This window comes from Nestor notabilis, unplaced genomic scaffold (assembly GCF_000696875.1).
Source record: "Nestor notabilis isolate BGI_N333 unplaced genomic scaffold, ASM69687v1 scaffold14618, whole genome shotgun sequence".
In the NCBI taxonomy this organism is placed as follows: domain Eukaryota; kingdom Metazoa; phylum Chordata; class Aves; order Psittaciformes; family Psittacidae; genus Nestor; species Nestor notabilis.
Window position 1 is genome coordinate 16,991 of NW_009938825.1, and position 22,816 is coordinate 39,806.

Consider the following 22,816-nt stretch of genomic DNA (forward strand, 5'->3'; position numbering starts at 1 on the left):
GAAAAGGAAGATGTATAAATGTGTCTTTCCTGCTGTTTTTGTGATTTACATTGTTCAATTCTCTGCTTATACTCACACTCTCCAGGACTGAGGTAAACTATCCACTACCAAGCTTGCTGGTTTTCGGAGGTGTTCAACAGACATAACCTGACTTTTCTGCAAGTCATCTTGGCAAATTGGCATTTGATCTGTATCATTCAAGAAGAACAAAACCACACCAATGTTAATATTTAAATTTTACAGGTTTAAAATGCCTCCTTAGAGGAGGCTCCTTAGACCTGAACAAAGTGTTTCTCTTTGGTTACAGTGGATCAGCGTACCCTTTGCAATGTCCCACCCCGCAGTGACAGACATTGGGCTCACGGCTGTGCACCACGTGCACCAAGCACCTTGGCTTGGATCTATCAACTCACTTGACATTTACACATGGCTCGACAATTTCCTTTTACTGGTACGTAATGGTTTGTATGAAGGAACAAAGCATTTAAGCACTGACACTGTGTTACTCTGACAGCTGAAAAATAATAGTCCACTTAAGAGTTTCCAGCAAACTGAAAACTTTTACCCTCTTGACTCCTGCTCAATATTTCTGCACATTTGAATGATTTCAGTGAAATACCAGTAGAATATTGTAGCACAGCTGTCAAAGTCACCATTGCCAAGAATGCATTTTAAATATCGTCAGGCTGAAAGAGTTGACTTATACTAAAATTAATTAAAAGTATGCAGCTAACACTTAACTGATGTCATTGTTGGCAGAGGAATTTATATATTGCAGAAGGCAATAAATACATTATACAGATGATTAAATATGCCTTAGGTATAGGTGATGTAGACAAAGCTTTGCAGAGATGGGAAGATGGATGAATTCAAATGTGCACACATGCAAGAATGAACTGAGGGCTTTCGTTATTTAATACCTATGTATTACACATGGGATCGGTGGTTATTAAGTATGATCCATTAGCAGATCTAGCAACACACAGTAACATTTTTCATTCTCAGTGTTCCTGAGCAATCCTACACTGGTTTTATTATCATGTTGTACTTTGGGAATCCTTTCTCTGAGTTGGGTTTTTTGGTGGGTTTTGGTTTTGGGTTTTTTTTTAAATACTCTCAACCAAAAATCTTCAGTTTTCTGATAAGTGGGCTATTCAAAATTTTTTTTCCCCACTCAAATTTTTTAGAGATTTTCAGAGAGCCAAAGTATGACATTAGCTCAAGCAGCTATATTATGTCTGGTAAGCCTGAAGGTTGAATCTCTGCTGATGACTAAAGGAAAGCTCTGATGTTGCCAAATTGTGACACATTTTCTTTTCATCATGTTTGTTTCATTATAGCTCAAGAAATTTTCACATTTGGAAAGCTTTGTTAAAGGAACATTATTATAGCTGCAAAGAAAAACAGTCATAAATAGCAAGCAAAATCAGGATTGTCTGTGAAACATTCATTTGGTCCCTGTGTGTGCATGAAAAATAAATGAAACACCTGCATACACACTATTTGGTCCAAATGCCTCCTGCCTCATTTAGCATGAAGAACTGTGCCGTGCACATTTAGTGAGCAATTTTCTTTCTTTTCCATGCTGTTCAGTAATAGGCACTTATTTACTTAGTGGACAGTATTTAAAACCTGCTCTCAATACAGAATTGTTAGCACTTGGTTTTCGAAGCTTTGATAAAACTCTATTGTGTCATATTTTGCAGACATAATTTTAAGTAATATGAAGTAATATATACCCAATAAAAGGAGAAGGGTTGCTATCATAAAAGAAAACTTTCTTTTACTGCTTCATCTTTAATTTCTATTGGTATATTTGCTTAAGATGGTGGAACAGTATTTTTCAGATTCTTGAGTTCAATGCACACAGAATGTGCCTAGATGGCCACACACACTCATAAAGGAAGATAAAATATTGCTTTCAAATCCTATTAGAGTCTAATCTCATTTTGGCAGTGACAGGGTACCGGATGCCAAATTATTCACATATGAAATATGACAGTTTTATTTTATAACCTTTCATAAGGCTCTATCAAGTACTTATACAGTTTAAAATACTTGGGGATTACAGAGACTATGTAAGTGCAAAGTGTTGTTGCTAATTGTACAAAGGAATAGCTTTTCTAAAATAATGGGATTGAAGTGGACTTAAGAAGGTTTGACATTACTTGTGAGAACAAAAATTACAGCTATTACTGACTAACTGATAATAAATGAAGAGTGGCAACAGGTCATTCAGCATTCAAGTAATACTTCTACATTTTATGTGGCAATATAAAACAAATCCAGAGTTAACCCCCAGTGATGCGATGCTGCCTATTCTATTTGCAGACCTTAGGAGGAATCCCATGGCAAGCTTATTTCCAGCGAGTTCTCTCTTCGTCTTCTGCCACATATGCTCAAGTTTTATCATTTCTGGCTGCTTTTGGCTGTATTGTGATGGCTCTTCCTGCAATACTCATTGGTGCAATTGGAGCATCTACAGGTAAATGATTAAATATGAACAGTAGAATAAGTGTAAAAATAATAGTACAATAAATGTGTTAAAATCCCACAAAGCTTATGTTAGATGTAATCTAGCCAGATGTAATCAACTCAAGACTACTTCAACAGGAGTGAAAAAAAACGTTATAGAACATTTCTCCCAGGAAGAATTGCTCCTGCCCCACTGGTTGAGATTAACTCATTTTGCACACTATGTACTCAAAAATGTAATATTTATATTTACTGCCTGAGTTAGATTCTGGTACTTATACTTTTGTAGATGTGGTGTTTAGGGTCATGGTTTAGTGGAATTTGGCAGTGTTAGGTTAACAGTTGGACTTTATGATCTTAAAGGTCTTTTCCACCATAATGATTCTAAATGACTGTTTGATTTAGCAGGAATTTCTTATCCTGACCAAAACATTCTTGTCAAGATCTTTGACACAGGGGGGTGATGTCTATCAATGTGACCATGTAGCTAAACTGTTAGAAATGTTCCACACATACCTTTTGAGTTCCAACTCTGTAATCCAAGAGAATAGTTTAACACATCATGTACAAACATGGATGCCAGACTTGTTTTATTGATGAAAATAACATTTATGAACAATGCAAACATTAAACTTCCTACTGGATAACCAGAGGCTGTGGTCAGACTTAGCTTAGAGGTAAGGAAAAATGCTGAGCAGAATGAAATCTGCCTTACAGAAACCAGTGAGACACTGCCTCTCTGAAATGTTGTCAGTCTGATCCTAGTAACAGTTTGGTCATTGAATGTGAATGAAAATACGGCAATATGAATATCACACTACATATGAAATCAAGAGATGCTCTAGCTGGTGACTACTGATGTGACTAATAAAATACCGGTGTCCATATTGCAGCCTGGAATGAGACTGAGTATGGTGTCCCTGATCCCATGACTAAAAAAGAAGCAGATATGATTTTACCGATCGTGCTCCAGTACCTTTGCCCAGTCTATATCTCATTCTTCGGCCTCGGCGCAGTATCTGCTGCTGTGATGTCATCAGCTGACTCTTCAATTTTATCAGCAAGTTCTATGTTTGCTCGAAACATTTACCAGCTTTCCTTTCGGCAAAACGTGAGATTACATTTTTGTTTTTACTTTTAGAGAAAATTTTAGGTGAGACCTTAACTAGGTGATACATAGAACGCAATTTCAGAAAGAAGCACTCATTTCACATTCCTGCCTATGACTAGAAAAAGTATAACATTTCATTCCTAATAGTCTATTGAATATACTAAAAGTCATAAAAATATCTACGGTTGTGACTGATGGCAGAGGTGAAAAAGCTAGCTCAGGGAAGGCAGCTTTCAAGAGTTCTTACAGCACCAAAGTTTATCCAAACAACTTCTAATTATTGCCACAACCATAATTTTTACTTAAATCCTTAGCAAAATGAGACATCTTTCTGAATAACTGAGTTATTAGGAAATCATTTGACAACAAAATGGGCTAGTGAGTTGGACTTTTTCTTAGGAAATGGAGAAGAAATTCTGATGTGGATTTTATACATGAGCCATATTGTGCTTACATTTTAAAGTTATTTCTAACAATATGCTGTTGGGTTTTTTTTCTTTGATGTGTTATCAAATATTTCCTTATGTTCAAAGATTAATGATTTTGATAATAGCAACCACAACCCTTGTGTTTTTTCTATTTTGCACTTTAGATGGAGATAGAGACAGAGATTCATTTGTAAATGTTATTGAATGTCATGTAAAATTTCCTTTCACAATGAAGTATCTACATTGACTATGCATACAAATATAGGCATACATACATTGCAGTGAAAAAACACCTAATACTGTGCCTTTTTTGCAGGCTTCAGACAGGGAACTCGTGTGGGTCATGAGAATCACCGTTTTCCTTTTTGGAGCATCAGCAACAGCAATGGCACTGCTAGCTTCATCCGTTTATGGCCTGTGGTACCTCAGCTCTGACCTTGTCTATATCATCATATTCCCCCAGCTCCTGTGTGTGTTGTTTATTAAAGGAACCAATACCTATGGTGCCATTGCGGGATACTTATTTGGCCTTGTCCTCAGAATAACTGGAGGAGAACCATACCTCTACCTTCAGCCCTTGATCTACTACCCTGGCTGCTATCCAGATGAAAATAATATCTATATCCAGCGATTCCCATTCAAAACGCTTGCTATGCTTACCTCCTTCTTTACTAACATTATAGTGTCCTATTTAGCCAAATACTTATTTGAGAGCGGGACTTTGCCACCAAAGCTGGACTTCCTTGATGCTGTTGTTGCCAGGTACAGTAGAGAACACATGGACAAAGCAACTCTTGTAAAAAGTGACAATATTGTATTAAACGAACTTGCACCTGTGAATCCACGACACAGTCTAACTTTGAGCTCAACTTTCACAAACAAGGAAGCCTTCAATTATGTTGACTCAAGTCCAGAGCTGTCCAACGCTGAAGACAATTAACAAATCTGGTAGCCACAGGCAAAATAACACAAAGCAGGATATTCTACAAAGAATAGTAAGAGGCATTTTATCAGAAGAAAAGCAAAAACTGGGAATAAAATGCCGCTGCACAATTCTTTAAGTTGTTTCTAGGAGCAAGACCATCCCATGGGAGGAACCTTTTTCTGCTATTTAACATGTTGAATTAGATCACAGAGTGTACACCAAAAGATATACTCAGACCCCATTCTTTCCACCCAGAATTATTTACTGTGTAATTAAAGAAAAAAGTATATTTACAATTGAAAACATATGTAGCAGAAAAAGTGCAACAGTTATATAGCTAGGACATAGTACGAAGAGATTATAATACAGACACTGCAATACTATCAGTCACAATATTTTATTGGCATTAAGTAAAAATATATTGTCACAGTTGTAAGTGATTTATTACTAAAGAGTTAGCTGCTGGAACAAAGACAGATAGATAACCTCCCTGGGGGTTTGGTCTGGTTATTTTTTTCCTTATAAAGAAGTTCAAATAATACAAATCTAATATTTAATTGTTTGTCTAAGACAGCAAAATGTGCAAATAGTAATAAATTCCTTATAGGAGTGCTAAACATCATATATTAATTAAAAAAATTAAAGTGAAGTCACCAGTTTATATTATACTTAATGCAAGGCAACCTTAAGCAAGGTACGTTACTGTAGGTGTTCTTTTTTCCCTGCGGTTAGTAGATGTCAGCAATGGAGGATAACAAGATTTTGAAAGCAATAATGAGAATTGAAACTCTGTGAAAAAATGACAGAACTCTTATAAACTAAATAGAACTTTTCAATGTTGAGAAAAGAAGCCTTATGTTGACTTATCAAAAAGAACACTGAGCAAAACAGTCTGACACCAAGCAACTTCAGCAACGGAACAAATATTGAGAAGCGAGGAGATCCAAGAAGGCTTGAAAATGAGAGTAAGAGGGTTTTCCATGGGGAAAATTCCTGGGTTTAATTTAAAAAAAAAAAAAGTAGTATTCTTAAAGACATTAAAAAGCCTTTTGGGTTGGTCGTGCTGAGATTGCTCTGGAAAGTGTAGATTTTCCATGGAAAATCACATTTCCTCAAAAATTTGATTTCCCATGGGAAAAACAGGCTTGCTTGGACACCTTTCCATGTCTGTAAGTGTCCATCTCTGAAAGCAGCAGCAGGTTGGAGGGGAACTGAAAGGAAAGATGAACCCACAAGCATAGTGAAAGGCACAGTGGTGTCTTCCACTAAATGCTGGATTCCTTCATTTACAGTCGTCTACCTGGGCTGTCACAGTGACTCTGAGGAGCACCATCAGCAGCCAGGCACAGATGAGACTTTACTCACGAATGGCATTGCAGGCCAGAAGCAGCAAAGCACGGAGGTGAAACCTCTTCCAGCTTTGACCTGGCCAGCAGGGAACACGCAATGTTGTTTCCATTTGCCCAAGGCCGAGATGATTGTGTCTGTCCCCATTGGTATGTGCCTTTCACAGAGGGAGATCTAATAGCTAGATTTCTGAACAATTAAGAGTTATGCCCCAATAATTCTTTTTAATATCTACGCATGACACAAAATGTTCAATTGAAATCCAGATATCTTCCTGTTGCTGATCACTGGTGAAATTTTTTCTTTAACCACAGCATGAGGAACTATACTAGAGGATAGGAGATATAAGAATAGGTTTTGCTGCTAAAGGAAGAAGCCATCAACTTGTACATTCAATGTTAACATAAGCATCCACAAGGTTGAATCCTTAGGTATGTTTTTGCTCCTTTTGTGGAGTTTTAACAGCATATATATATTTTATACATAGAGAAAATTAATTTTAGAGATGTTGATTTTTTTTCTCCATATACTGCATTTAAAAATAACAGTGCATCTCAGTTCTGAATATGCATTGTGAACAGAATCGTACTACTGTGCTAACAAACACCGAGTGTGCTCTGAGTGGAGGGAATCAAAATCAGGATCTGCACTAAACCCCAGAAAAGATAATAGAGCTAAAAAAGAAAAAAATCCCGCTGGGTGACTGAACAAGCCACTGATGAAATTCAGGGTGCTGAGGATCCCACAAACTGGATGCAAGCCCAGCACTACTCATTGCCCTATGAACTATGGAAAAGAGAAGAGGAAAGAGATTATACAGAAGAAAGGGAGAGGAAAACAGAGACACTGTCGAATTATCATCCATTTCTGGCCGAAATCCACTAGCCTGAATCCCTTCTTATGAGAAAATATAAAGCCATGGTTTTGCCTGCTTACATAGCCCATGCTTTATGCTGCAGTTCCAGATTGTTAGAGCATCCCATTTTACAGCCACCTGTAGGTCTTCCTAAAAAATTTTCTCTTACCTCAGTTTTGTCTAGGAATTCCTAGATTTTCACTAAGAGATGCTGCATAGTGGCCATATGCCTCGAATATAGCAGCATTTCAGTATTATTTATTGCAAAATGTCCGTTAGTGGGAGGAGAAGGAAAGGAGAAGGGGATTCAGCTGGAATTGTTTAAGAAAATTCGATTGAAAAATAAAAAAAATTCCTTTTATTTTTTGTTCCCTTGTTGCCATAAAAACATAAAGGCTTTCCAAATTCTCAAAATAAACAAGTTAAAAATGGATTAGTCCAAAAATTTCAAGCCAGATGCTTTCAACATTATCAGAGTATTTGATACTGTTTATCCTAACAAATATTTCTGTGAAATTCCTGTGATTTTAGAAACTGTTCCTATTTACATGGATCTATGTATTCTCTGGCTTAACATGGTTCCAACAAAGTTTTACAACCCTGCCTGAGAAGACGGAAAGGTTATAGCACTTTTACACGTAGCACACCATGGAAGCTTTATCATGCAAAGGAGAGGAATGACACTGAGTACTGTTCATTGTGTGACCATAACTCTGCTTTCCACATACCACTTCTTTGTGTGTGTCTTTGTGTGATTCCAACAACACCTGCCGTGGCTGAGTAGTGAACAGGATGACTCCAAAAGCCAAACCGAACAGCCCTGTGCAAAATCTATTTAGAATTGCCTTAGTTCAGCTATCTGTCCATTAAATTTATACAAAGCTGTTCATATAAATAAAGGCCATATTTATGATTGATGGCTGGGGGAAAAAAAAAAAGGGAAAAAAAAAGGCACACAAGTAAAAATGCCGAGAGGACATAATTCTTCAAATAGACTTTATTTTCATGGGAATCATCAGATCGTCCTTCTCCACATCTGCAACTTGTAGACAGTAGTACTGTGCCATAAATTGGATCTATAATCAGTGAAGCAAACAGCTTATTTTCAGACACTGAGGTTATTGTTTCTGAGCCTACAATTTCTAGATAAAATATTCATGTCATGATCTTAGATTTTACTTTCATATTTTTAACATTTGTGAATAGCACTTATTTGACAGGGTTTTTTAACTCCTTTGCATGAGATGTGTTCATAAAATCAAGCTTAATAACTAGCTGAGATGTCAAAAAAAATTATTATTTCATTATATTTGTCCAAAAGGGATGCTATATGTATTATAAATAAAACATACTTTTGTGAACCTGAAATGAATGTAAACATTAAGTGGATCAAATGAAGTAAAAGTCATATTTAGTCTTTTATTTTCATATAGTACAACAATTTAGAATTTCAAATGTAAGTATCATAGGGAAAAACCTGTTATTCATTTTTCCTTCTGCCCTTCAAGTGTATTTGATCAAATTCCATGTGCAGTTAGACAGTAATTTATTGTAAGCCTACTATTAATCAGGGCAGTATTTGTGGCTGTTGTTAAAAAAAAAAAGGTATATTTTTGTCTGTGTCAGAAATGTTATATTAAGATTATACCTAACAAAACAGATAGGAAACATAATATAGATATATATGGTTTAACTTCATTTGTATTGTATTCAATAGTGCCCATCCAATTCAGGAAAAAAAAAATCTGTCTGGTTTTGGGTCTGTTTCGTCCATCTATTAAAAATAAAAATGTTTATTTTATTATCACTCAGCATCACCTGAAGTTTTGTGTCGCAGGCATAGCCCCACGGAGATGAGGTGGCCCCAGCAGAGCAGGAGCTGGCCCTCACCCAGGGGATCAGTGGGGCCACCATGGCTACAGTCCTGCCCCAAAACCTGACTCCTGTCTTGGAAACAGAACTCCCATTTCAGTCATCTCCTTCTTGACCTCACAGCCACAAAGAAGAGCAGAGGACCCAGAGCTCCAGGGTAATATACATCCAGTGGGACTCCCTCCTGCAGACCCCTTGCCAGGGACCTTTCTCATGAGGGTGTCTTACCAGGACAGGGGCTGTGGTTTGGCCTGCAGAGTTCACAAGGAGCACAAAATGTTCTACTGCAATACATGTTCCTGGAGATTGCAGCTGGTATCTACCTTTCATTTGAGCAGAATGGAGAAAGGGCTTGATAGTTTTTCCATTTGTAGTGGGACATAAAATCATCCTGGGCACTACATGTGTTATAATACAGTTATTTAGAAATCACAGTTTTAGCTGACTGAAAACTGAATCTGTGCTTTTATTCTCCTATTAAGAGTTTGATCTAATGTCCATTGAAGTAAAAGGAAAGATGCAAATGGGTGGGTGTCCAAATGCTACTATAATGACACATCAATGTACAGTGTATTTATCCCTCAGATGCTTTGCAAAAAAATGTGGACAATACTGTCCGCTCGTGTATGGGGAAAATAAGACACACTGGCTTGCTTTCCAGGGCAAGGAGGTGCTCACTCGTGGAGTGAAACACAAGCTGGGATTTTCAAATAATATCAAATAGCGTAGACATTTCCGTAATTTCCTGAGAGACTTGGGTGTCTCTTGGGATTTGGGAGTTTGTTCATAGAATAGTTTGTGTTGGAAGGGACCTTAAAAATTATCTAGTTCCAACCCCCTGTCATGGGCAGGGACACCTTCCATTAGACAAGATTGCTCAAAGCCCTGTCCAGCCTGGCCTTAAACACTGACAGGGATGGGGCAGCCACAGCTTCTCTGAGCAACCTGTGCCAATGACTAAACACCCTATAAGAAAACAGATGTTTAAACACTGGTGATATGTGGCTCCCTCCATTCTCTTGCTCTTTATGAAGGAGGTTGAAGCCATAAATATGATCACAGCAAACCAATAGCTGAGGAATTAGTGCTAGGAGAGGGACTTCTGGACATTTAACCTTTAGGAGGTGTTCAAAGGAAGAGCACAGTTCTTGGAGGTTTTGCACCTGACTGTCTGGAGCACTGACCTTCTGTGACCAAGACTACAAAAACAGATACAGGAAAACATCAATCTAGGCTGCAAGGGATGTGTTGTGACTGGGAGAGACATATGCTACCTCTACAATTGGTGTTAATAAGTATCAGGTGAAAACCAATGTAAATGAGGTTGTAGTCAGGAATAAGGCTACGCTAGAGAACAGGGTAGTAGACAGCAGGGGTTAGAAAGAAAGTATTTCTGTGGATTAAAGATTTCATCAGGTTGACTGTATTTAATTGATTTAGGAAACATTGTAAGGTAAGACAGAAACAATGAAGTTGTTTGTGGACTAATGCAGGAAAACCTGAGTAATGAGGTGGAAGAACTAGCACTATTGAAGCAAGATATGAAAATCTCTCATACAGGGTAGGGGAAAGATGATAGAGTATCTCTCTCTAGATGGAAAAGCACTTGAAAAGAACATTTTCTGAGGTTATATACTGGGTTATATAGGCTTAAAGAATTTAACTTGAATGTGGACAAACACACTTTCAATATTACTGGTGAAAGAAACACTACTTCAAACTGCATGATCAGGTAAATATTTGAAATGTGGCAGAGACCAGGAAAAAAAGACTTTGTATTGGCAGAAAATTAGTAGTTTTAGTCCTGTGGATAATAGATTTCTTTCTCAGACAACACACAGAAAAGAAAGCATGCTATTTTGATTTTGCACTTAGAACATAAATACAGCATTGCAAAATGTCTGGTGCTAGAAAATAACCTTGTATTGAAAGCTGAAAGTGATTAGATTATCTTCATATACAAAGGGCAATAAGAGGACATATTTAAGCTGAAAAGATATTAATTTAAAGACAAATGGATATAAAATACTATAGAATAGATTTGGAATGTGAATTAAAAGCAAATTCCTCATCACATGATTGAATTTCAGAAATAGTTGCAGTATTGTAGACAAAAAAGCAGAAATAGTACTAAAATAGATCCTGTGAATAAAAGCATGTGTCGTAGGGTGTGTCATAGTCCTGCATCCCATGTTGCTCCTGATCCTAATACACATCATCCTAGAAGTCTAAGCACACTTGAAGTAAGTTTAAGTGGCACCCTTTAGTGTAAAATGACAGTAATAAATTCTTAGCCACTTGTTAATTCTTCCAAGTGAGAGTTTTCTGTGGTTATGACTCAAGCACTAAAATTCTTTTATGAAATTTGGAAATGACAAGACCATTTTTTTGCCAAGCTACTAATGAATTTCACTGCAAGCAAAAGGAATTGAATATATCCTGCCAATTTACTAATGGAATATAATTATTATCTACATATTAATAGCAGAGAGTAGATTGCTGTGCTTTGTGTTACTCAGCAGTTCTCATCCATCATAGCATTGGAAACAATTTTCAGAACTTGAAGGGAAAGATGCTCCCAAGCTGATAGGTCACTGCGAGCATGCCATCCAAGGAATGGGGCAGCTCCAGTTATCTGGTTTCTTGTGATTACATAAAACAGAGATTATCTTTGATTGATGATATACTGATGACAGAGGTGCCCATTTTATGTTAGCTATGCAAATAACATGGCTGCAGAGCCATGTCTGTGAAAAGCTTGTCTTTCTTTGAGATTGGGTAGGATCATTGCCATGGTGAAAGAAATGAAAAGGTGCCTCCTGCCCACCAACATCTAGGGCCTTTGCCTCTCCCTGCTTTGGCCCTTACATTGTTTTGGTCTATGGTCAAGCATACTGATTATGTCTGTCCTCAGCACCACAGGGGATTGTCTGCGTTTTAGCTTGCATATAGCCTACATACCAACAGTCTGTCAATGGTAGGAGAGAGACACCTTTAAAATATCATTTCATCCCAAAGAATCTCAAAACAAGCAGTGAAGTTCTGCTGGGTTCAATTGCATGCTATACCGAGCAATTCCACAAGCCATCCTTTCAACAAATTTTAAGGTTTCCCATTTTTCTCTCCTCTATATCAGCACCTTTGAAACCCAAAGTACTTTGTTTTGCCTTCCCTCACGGTGTAGTTCTCCCACTTCAGTAATGATCAACAGCTACTGTTGTCATCACACAAAGTGCAGGCATAGGTGCTCAGCATGTAAGAAGAATGTAAGCAGTTAGCACTAAAACAGATTTCTGGCCTCTACAGTTTGTTTTTTACACACAAAGATGAGGTGATAAAAATATGACACAGAAGTAAACTGCATACTACAGGTAATATAATTGTTCAGGGCTAGTATACCAGAGAGCTGTGTAAACTTTATTATTCTGTGTGACTGTGAAAAAATATTATGTTCCAGCAAAGTAATGAACTACTAAGTTCTTCTGCTTCATTCTTGTTTCCTGCCCATCACAAAAGTAATGAGATGATGTTTTTTATATGAATTATCAGTTCTGTGGGATATTCTTAAATGTACACTTTAATTATACTCTTAAAACCATATACTAATTGCAGATTAGTGATAAATTTCAGTAACTAGATAAGACAGCCAACCTATAAAGACAACTTCTATTCCTTAAGTTTTATGGTAGGTTATTAAAATGAATTATTCCACCTACATAAAGCTACATAGAACACCAGGTTCTGGCTTGGTAACAAGAAAGAAAAATAACTATTGGTCCTAATTCAGACAGGAGACTTTTTGTTTTTACTCCAAGTATTGTCAAGACAACTGCCAATAAAAATGCAAATATCTGGAAAGCCGTCTTATAGAGCCTCTGAACTGTAGCCATGAGACTATAATGATACCTTCCTGGTATCACACATGTGAAACACTGTCAAGCAGCATCAGCTGTCCATGTGGAGGCAAAAGTAGTAGAAACACCTCAGGAGGAAAAGGAAGAAAAAGTTGAACACAATGAGTTAAAAATCTAGTCATACAGAGATGTTGGAGTGGTTAGTACCAAAGGCTGATCGGTATTCCTCTACTGCATATATTAGTATGATATTTGCACAGTGTCTGATATTTATGGACTCACTATAGCAGCTTTCCATGTAATAAGTCCATATAGAGGGGCAAGCACAGTTACCCAGTTTTAGGTTTGAAAAACAACTTTCTATTTTCCATCAGTCTAAAATCCATTTTTCTACCTCTGATGAAGAGTCCTTAAGGATTTCGCTTGATCAAAATTGCTTATAACATAATGGAAATGTCTTTTTAGCAGCATAATATAATAGTTTAATAAGAAAATAAATAAGATATATTTTCATAACGAGCTTATTTCCCTCCTAAAAGGAAAAATGGAGCCTTCATTCCTGAACAGGACCTCTCACAGGATTTCAATGCTAACATTTTAAGGGGACCTCATTTTTACAAAGAGTTGAACATTAGCTCCTTGAATACTAAATCTGCCTAAGCTACCTCAAAGCAGAAATAAAAGCTTCAGAAAATCTAGGCTGTACAAACAGTTAAGTCCTATGCCCAGTGAACTGACTACAATGTATGCTTAACTCATCTTGCATGAATGCTTGCAAAAAAACTTGGGGTATTTGCACTGGTTATTTATAACTAATTTTCATTCATAAGCAGTTTTTATTCAGATACACTATGAGAAAATTACATGTGCCATAGCAAGGCAAAAACAAAAAATGAGATATGTCTTGTAGGCCCTATGTTCAGAAAGAAAGGCTTTGTCTGAGGGATTTCTTATGTCATTCCCTTCTACTTAACCTCATAAAGCATTTACAGTTGCATTGCTCACCCATTTCCTTCTCAGCATCTCCTGTAGATTTATGTTGCTTTCCGACCTAAGGAATACTGAGAAGGTTTTTAATGAGACTGGAGATACTGTCAGTAAACAGATTTATTTCACAACATTTTCATTTATAAATAAGTACACAAAAATATGCAGAGGTCTCATAGCAATTACAGTATCTGCAGTTATGAGCAAAAATGTCAGAGAAAATAGGCATTTGGCAATATGACACTGAATGGCAATATCAGGACAATGCTAAGTATTTCCATTACTCAGTTTAGTAATGAAAGCTAATGGTCTTGTCTCTGCTGTCACTGTATGCTAGAGTAGTCCTAGAAACAAGTAGTGGGTATGCAATTAAAGAGGTACAAACCGTAACTGAATATTCAAAAATAAAAGTCACATTAATAATAGATTCTTGTTAATCACACAATCAGCCATTGTGACAGATAGTATCAGTGCAAAGCATTTATTTACCAACCCATTTGAAATGCATGGCCTGGGACAGTTTTCAGTCATGCAGAACACTGTAGGGTAATGAATGCCAAGAGCAAACAAAAAATATTGTGCCTCACTGAACTAGATATATATGCATATGGGGAGACCTTGAGCAAGGTGGGAATAATGATAGGCACCAATAAGGAGCTAACTTTCATTTCTAAATCAAGGTACTTCCAACAAATAAAGATGGGAATGGATACATTAGATGTATTTGTCCTGCATCCTATCTCACCTATGCAGTAGCCAGCAGTGGCCTGTATATAAATATTTTGTATGGATAGGTACTAAACTTCTAGATAGGTAGTGGGGTACTTGTAATTGACAGTCATTAGAGCATCAAGAAGTTGCTTTTCTAAATGCAGGTCCACCGAGTCATATATATGTAGCTGAAACTGAGATTCCGTGACAAGGAAGGGGACTCACATAGATGGTATCATCTGGATTGCATGAGAAGATGCATTAGAGCAGGCTGCTGCAGGCCTTGAAAGCATTTGACTTCTTTCAAGTCTTCACACTATTCTGTCCCATCTTTGTCCTCCTAAGCTGTCACTAAGGACAGGACATAAGGGAAGGGTTTGGATCACATATATTTATTTGTTCTACCATAGCGAAGACTTGCCTTAGACAATGGTTCTAATGCTTTTGTCTCATTGTCCTTATATAATTACTCCTTATGCTTTTATGTTGTTTTTTACGATTATTGCAAAGGCCAAATGGCTGCAGTTTCACTGCGCTGAAGAACAGCACAAATATGTAGGGACACATAGCCCCTGTTCTGGAGAGTTATTCACATACACCCGACAAAGAGAATAAAGGCAAAGCTATAAGGGTTAAAAAAGCAAGACAAAGGCAAACATTCATACAGGCGAGCTAAGCACACAACTTCTGAGGTTCAGCTTGTATTTCTGTTTTTAAAAATATAATAATAAATACCAGCTTAGGCTACATGCTTCTTAATTACCCTGTCTTATAGACCTAACAGTAGCAGCCAAACAAGGAAGGGAATGTCATTGTCCTCAGCAGCAGGGAACAGGACTGGTGGCGGATGCATCAAAAATCGTCTTCTTGGGTGTCTTAGACCATCTTGGGCACTTATACAAAATGGAGCTTTGACGCTACCGTTCTTGTTCAGGCAGGCTGGGCAAGCAGCCAGAGCAGGAGCAGGTGAAGGTGGTGAAAAACAAGTGGAACAGACCTGCTTTTTCCTCCAATCATTCACTTGTTGCCTGGCCATAAGTAAGTCAGTGCATCCCTCTTTGCTTTTGCTTTTCCTCATCTTGTCTATCTTGTTTTGATCTAAGCTCTCTAAGACAACATCTCTTCCTGTGTGTCTGCAATGTGCCTAAGGAGACCTAAATTTGTCTAGAATACCCACATACTGCTGTAATATAAATAAAATAGAAGTAATAAATACATCCCTAACCTTCTGCTTTGACCGCCATTTACCCAGTACAATACTATTAGCAATATTAATTTGAAAGCTGGCTGTTCTTTGGCTTTCGCTTGTTCTGAGTAATGTCTGGCAGGTTTTATATAACCTTGTGAATGCAATGTGGTGTTTACAATTCAACGTGCAAAAGTATTTCCTGTAGTAGAGGATTCATAAAACTGTCATGTTGCTGTAGAAAGGCACCTTCTTCCAATCAAACGCTGTAATTTGCAGTGTTTACCACTAAATTGGCAATTGGTAGTTGGTTATGATAATATTATTGTCTAAAGAGGCATCTAATCTCACATGAGCTGCCTACCCTTTTCCAGCACTCCTGTATTTGACAGGGAAATTAGAAACTTCTTAGAAGCTTACAAATTCAGTGCTCTGCCTCAGTGCCTGAATGATCCCCTCTTTAATGAAATGTGAATCCTGCACGATTATCAGGTAATGAACTCTGTAGTTGTTCATTTCTCCAGGCTGTTTTTAAGGTCTGTGCTATTGCTTTTACAATTTATCTGTGCTTTCGTTATCTAAGACTCAGGGGTTTACTGTGTACACCTGATCTGGTAGATATTTGAGTTCCATTGCTGGCACTTTCAGGATAAAAAACTGTTCTGTCTTGCAAATACTGAAATGTCTCTTTGAAGCCAATTATTAAAGAAATCCTGATGTAACAGCAAATGTCCTAGACAGCCTGTCAAACATATGCTGCCAGTATCATACGTTAATACTAATCCTGTGTTAGAAAACAACCATTCCTTGGCTTTTATAGTGTATAACTTTAATGTTAATAGGATTTTTCATATGCGTGTAAGTAACTTTCTGAAGATCTTTAAACTGTAAGCTGTTTAAACCAGGACTTATATTTATACTTGCCTCCTGCTCTTGACCAAGTATTTTTACAAAAAAATCCCAAACAACAAAACAAAACAAAACTCAAACCCCAAATACACAGCATTTTTCACATGGTTCCCAGATTAGTTACCCAACTGGCTAAGACTGAATGTCTTCTCTTTGTAGACCTTGGCTTGAGTTTTGCATACGGATGGTTGTCTGGAACACTGAAGCAATTCTGAGAACAGTGCAGTGGTAAATTGTATACATACACGTAAGCTTGTAAGTACATAGATAAAGAACTTAATTAGAACAGTTTTAACTCACATATATTTTAAGGTATTTTTAAAAGACTTGGAACATGGAATATTTGAAACGTATTGGCTCCTAATAACAGAACAAAAATATTTCATTCATAGACTTCTCATGCCATAGTTCCATGTTTTGCAGATTTTTAAAATTATCCAAAGAGCAATAAGTGTAAATAAGTGAAATGTCAGCAGGACCTTCCCAACAACTATCAGGAATTCCATAGTAAGTACACTGTGTGTAAATATACACACAATTAAAACATTTTGTTTCATTACTGCAATATCCTCTTCCTCTAAAATGATATGGATGATACACAGGTATTCTCCTCAGAGCAAAAGCTTTTAGAACAAAAACTTAGTGCAAAACCTCCCAAAGTGATTATTTGTCTTCACTCTCTGAGACCCAACTGAAGAAGAAATACTTTGCAAGTCAATCATTTTGTATAGACATCAAAGTGAAATCAAGAGAGAGAATGAAGTGCAAATCACCACCATCAATTCTGATCTTGTCACAGTCAAAATCTCCAATGCAAGGTCAATGCAGGGGAAAATGAAAAATATTAGACTCTGAAGGTCTTGTTTCCAATAAATAAAATTTCCAGATGCATATTGGTCCCTTTCGGCAATTACTTGAAATGATTGGCAAATTACATTGCTGCCACCCGCAGTCCATGAAGGGGTTTGAGGAGGGTTTGTTTAGTTTCTGCAGTGCTTTTGTCTGACCATACCAATATTAACGAGCTCTGCCAAACCCTAACATCTCAGGCAGGTCTAAGTCAATCTTGTTTCTGTAAAACAAACCCAAAATAAATCTGAGCAAATCAGTGAAATTGCCACTGAAGAAAGGAGAGCGTCAGTAGAACTGCTGCCTAGGGCTTCCAGGGGGCAGACTCTGGTCTGTTTAGGATCCTGGTTAACAAGAGTCCCTTGGAAACAGTCCTAAAGGGCAAAGGAGTCCAGGACAGCTGGACATTCTTCAAGAAGGAAATCTCAAAGGCACAGGAGCAGGCTGTCGCTGTTGCTGTGTGCTGAAAGATGAGCCGGTGAGGAAGACCGGCCCGGCTGAACAGAGAGCTTTGGGTGGAAATCAGTAAAAAGAAGAGAGCTTATGACCCTTGGAAGAAGGGGCAGGCCACTCAGGAGGGCTACAAGGATGTTGTGAGGTTATGCAGGGAGAAAATTAGAAAGGACAAAACCCAACTAGTACTTAATTAGGCTGCTGCCATAGAAAGCAATCAAGAATGTTTCTCTAAACACATTACCAACAAAAGGCAGGCTAAGGAGAATCTCCATCCTTTATTGTGTGAGGGGGAAACATAGAGACAAAGGATGAGGGAAAGTATGAGTTACTCAATGACTTCTTTAATAGTCAGACAAGTTGTTCTACAGGTACTCAGCCCCCTGAGCTGGAAGACAGGCGGGGGAAGCAGAATGAAGCACCTAGAATCCAAGGGGAAATGGTCAGCGACCTGTTACAACACTTAGACACACAAATCTACTTCTCAGCAGGTAACACAAATGGATTGTTAGCTCAAGTTGAAAGGATATTTAATATCTGATTTTTTTAAGGCACTAGCAAGACCCTGAGAGTTGTTGAGACAATGCCCAACATCACTACATAGAAGAAATAAAGCAGTTTATAGGTCCATCCTACATTACACACTCTGCTATTTAGACAGCTCCCACAGAATAACATCATAGATCTGAAAAAAGGCTTCTGAGTCACTAAAATTGGACAGAGAGCAGTATGAACAGTACAGCTCTGTTTCAAAAGACCTATTTATCATGCAAAATGGGACAGAATGAATTCATCAGCTCACCTTAGGCAGAGCTGCAAAAGCAAACTGTTAGAAAGTCTGATGAAGGAGATGTTCTGAAGGACATTTGCAGACCTGCAAAACATAATATTGAGAACCTGTGGCATCAGGAACTGAGTTCTAGATGTGGGTTGTCATGTTGCATAAAAAAGTTATTATTTGTGACACATATTTGAGGCCTTTGTTTTCTGCTCAGGTAAATACTGCACCTTATGTTTCCCCATCAATGGGCATCACTAGAGGTACCTTCCCACAGGCCAGTACTGTAGAGAGAAAAGGCAAGCTGCCTAAAACTTTGAGATGGCCATTTTAATGCTAGCTAAGTGCTTCACTCACATCCAGGGGAAAATTAAACTCTCACAACCTTCTTTATTACAGGTCCCTGTATTTACATTTTCTTGTTCTCTACAAGCCTGGACTTACTGCTTGGTTTACACAGCTGTTCTGTTCCAAGTCCATGGTAGGATGCTTTCACATCCTTTTTTTGTGCTTTCGAATTCCTTAACATTGAAAGTCCTGGACATACACTGTGCTATTAATAATAGGAAGATTGGAATGCTTCTTGTATAAAGTTGGGGTTTTTTTCAAGTTAGTTTTCTGTTTACATTTCTTAGGAAAATGTATATTCTCCAGCTGAAAATATCATCTGATACAGGAGACTGCACTAATCAGGCAGTTTAATTATCAAAATGCTATACCATGAGACAAATATACTTGGCATTTATGTGTTTTGTGCACTATTTTAAAATGATGGCAGAATTGCATCCAGAACTTCTATTGCAACCAAAAGCTATCTTGTTTTTCTCCTAAAAAGTTTATTGCCAAATACTTGTATTGCAGGCATTTTCCAAGATGGTTTCTCATTTTGGTTATTTTATTCTCATGGATCCATTTTTCTAAGCCACTCTCCAACCCTACTTACAACTGCTATTCATGGGTGATCTGCACATGCAAACAGTAGACCCAGCAAGACCCTGGCTTGCAAGCAAATTTCACAAGTAAACAACTAAAAGAGAAATTTTGCTAAAGCAAATACACTGTCATGCAACCATAAGTGGTTTTATTGTTAAAATATCTGTAATTATTTGTTTGATTTCCAAAGGTGATTCATTAACCAACATTAACCACCCATGGGGAGATATGTGTGTTATAAATCCAAGATATTGATACTATGCTGATAGCTGAATGAGGACATCGCAACGAATTTTTGCAGATACCCACTTCAAATACAGAATGGGAACCAGACAGATGTCTCCCTGAGGGGCTTTTAAGAAGCAGAGATCTTAATGAGCTCATCACTTCTAAAACCTGAATACCTGCCTGGGGACAGACAATGTGAATGGTAGAGGAATCATGCAGTTATGTTTCTCTTCAAGCCTAGCATCCAGCTAAGCTCATCTTACGTTTGCTGCCACACAATGCAACATGCACCAAAGCAAGACAGCAAGGCAGAAGTTATATTAACCTAAAGTGACATTTTGTTTTCTAGTTGTTCCTGTAAAAGATGAGAATGCAAACTCTTCAAACAAAGTAGGTTTTCTGCTTCTTTTGCAGTTGTTCATCCTATTTAGTCTTCAGCTGCAAATACGGCTTTTAGAAATCTAGGGTGTTTGTGCAGGATCTAAGAAAGTGGGTAGTGTTTGGATTGTAAAATTTAATTGTGCCTGGTTGGAAATACATCATCCACTAAATGACTGACTTTTGTAACCTCTCTAACTCTATAAATGTAACCCTATAAATATTATCATCTTGGATCTTGATTCTTCCTGTGGAAAAAAACTATCAAACACAGATTTATTTTTTTTCTTACTGGCTTCTGGAAAGTATTTATAAGCTCTTAAACATATAAAGCTAAAAATCTGCATGTGTGCCTCTCTGTTAATCAACTCAGTATATGTTTGTGACGAAAACTCATAATCTGGAATATATCAAGTTCCTCAAGTTCTCTTTACAAATCCAGTAATCCTCACAAATGATACATGTTTTAAAGCTTGTTCCGTGAGCATACTGCTAAATATCTTTCAATATGGACAATAGTTCCTCCAAGGGCCAGTTTAGCCTGTGTGACATGAGCTGGTTTTGTTTTCTTTCTCATTTCTACTTGGCAATCCAGGGACTTGATGATTCACTTGCAGCATGAGATGTTCAGGGTGGTGCATTAAGCCTCGGTAATTTTTAAATTGAGATTTGGGGAAGGAATCTTTTTTCCCTAGTAACCGGCCTTGGGAAAGGGAAGACTGCCTCCTGCAGAAAATAGGTAATGGTCTCTGGACTTCAATGCAAAATCCCCGCTCTGTGTAGCGTTAGGCCAGGACAGGAAAGGGGGGTTGCCTTTTCCCAAGCTGCTGTGCATTAAGGAAAGAAACATGACTGAACAGAATATGCCTGCAAAATTGTAGCCGAAGTGTATGCCTGGAGCTTTTTCTTCTTCAGTATCCCTTATCTGTGGATAACAGCAAAGCAAGAACAGACCAACAGCTCAGTATTCGGAGACCAGAATCCTTTTCCTTTTATTTTCATGCTACACATTGTCCTGCTGTCTGCTGGCCATTTATCACACTAAAGCCCCAGTTTGGCATCTCACCACTGCTCAGCTTCACTACTTGATACCTACCCTACTTGGGGGCTGCCATCAGGCAAAAAGGCAGGTGTCTCATCCACTTGCTAGACCACCATACAGTCAGCATCCCACAGACACTGCAGGCACTGAGGAGAAAGCAGATGGTCACTGGCTCCCCAGCTTCATACTAGGTGACGCAGGGACACTGTAGAGATGGTTAGGCTATAGTTCATAGGTATGGGGGTGCCTCTTGCAGAGATCTAAAACGTAATTTTCACAATATTGCTGTGGGTTGTATGGTATAATTTCAAAGTTGGCTCTGCCAACAAAGAGAACCAAGTCAGATGATTAAAAAAAAAGGAGAAAAAACAAAACATGGGAGTGGGCAACCTACCAAATGGGCACGTGAACACCACTGTAGGCACAAACACGCATTTCAGAGAGAAAAAATACCAAGAGAACAGAAGTGTTGTTTCACAGTAGTACTGTCATCTCTGTTTCTCCAGCTGATTTCTTTGTGACTTCTTAAATTTCCAGCAACATTGCATGTAGATGTATTTTTATTTATTCACACCAGTTTTTCCTACTCTCTTAGCTTTCAGACTCCTTTTATGACCATTTCAATCATGTGCTCCAGCTGGACACCTATCAATGACTAACAACCATGAGAGCTGATTTCATATAAACTAGGCAAAAGTCCCACATACGACTTAGAAGCAGTTATTTTGACCAAGTTCATGACCTAAAGGAGCTCACGGTGGCTCTGCTTCTTGTACCTGTAGCTTTTCAGTCATTACAGGGCTGAAGGCTATACCGAGTACAGAGCAAATTGGATGCAGTTTATCCCGTTTCATCCTACTTAGAGCTAAATGGAATAAACCAGCACAACAGGAGTAAATGAGCCATGGCAAAACTGATCTTAACCTTCATCCCCCTGATTTGGCAGCCAGGCACTAGGGCAGGAGACAAGATAATTCCTGTCAGCTGAAGCAGGCTCTGTAATGCAATTTGACAAACCAAATAGATAGCTCTTATTAATGTAACTAAATGAATTATGGTAAATGGGGGAGGTGGACATTGATCTGATTTCACATACGCATTTTGCTCCAGAGAAGGGGAGATTAGCTTTAAATTCAGGCTGCTGCTGCCTGAGGTAGGAAGTCACTGTAATGAATCAGTTCTGCAGTTGCAATATCCTCAAACCATCCATTTAACACCAATATCAATAAAGATAAAAGGGAAATACAGAACAGCACTCTGGATACAGAGCTATTAGTTTTCATACTTGGACATTCAAGTGAATATTCAGGGCCAGCTTTTCCTAAATATGAATACCTGTTTTGCTTTCCTGGTGGTGGAATAGGACTAACAAGGATACGCACATGTTGTCTGTTGTATTGAATCCTGATGAAAGACAAAGATACCCTGACTACATTCCTGAATAATAACACTTCCTACATAAACTGCTTAGATAATATATTCCACAGCACATCT

General features: G+C 37.9%; 1 protein-coding gene across 1 annotated transcript in view; it reads left to right on the forward strand.

The window, feature by feature from the left end:
- SLC5A7 (solute carrier family 5 (sodium/choline cotransporter), member 7) overlaps nt 1-4,954 on the forward strand; it is a 21,117-nt gene extending 16,163 nt beyond the window's left edge. Inside the window, exons 5-8 of the mRNA XM_010019548.1 lie at nt 308-451; nt 2,332-2,485; nt 3,369-3,586; nt 4,331-4,954. Of these exons, the coding sequence (XP_010017850.1) occupies nt 308-451; nt 2,332-2,485; nt 3,369-3,586; nt 4,331-4,954 (1,140 nt within the window). The remainder of the gene's footprint in view (nt 1-307; nt 452-2,331; nt 2,486-3,368; nt 3,587-4,330) is intronic.
- The last annotated feature ends 17,862 nt before the right edge of the window (nt 4,955-22,816 follow it).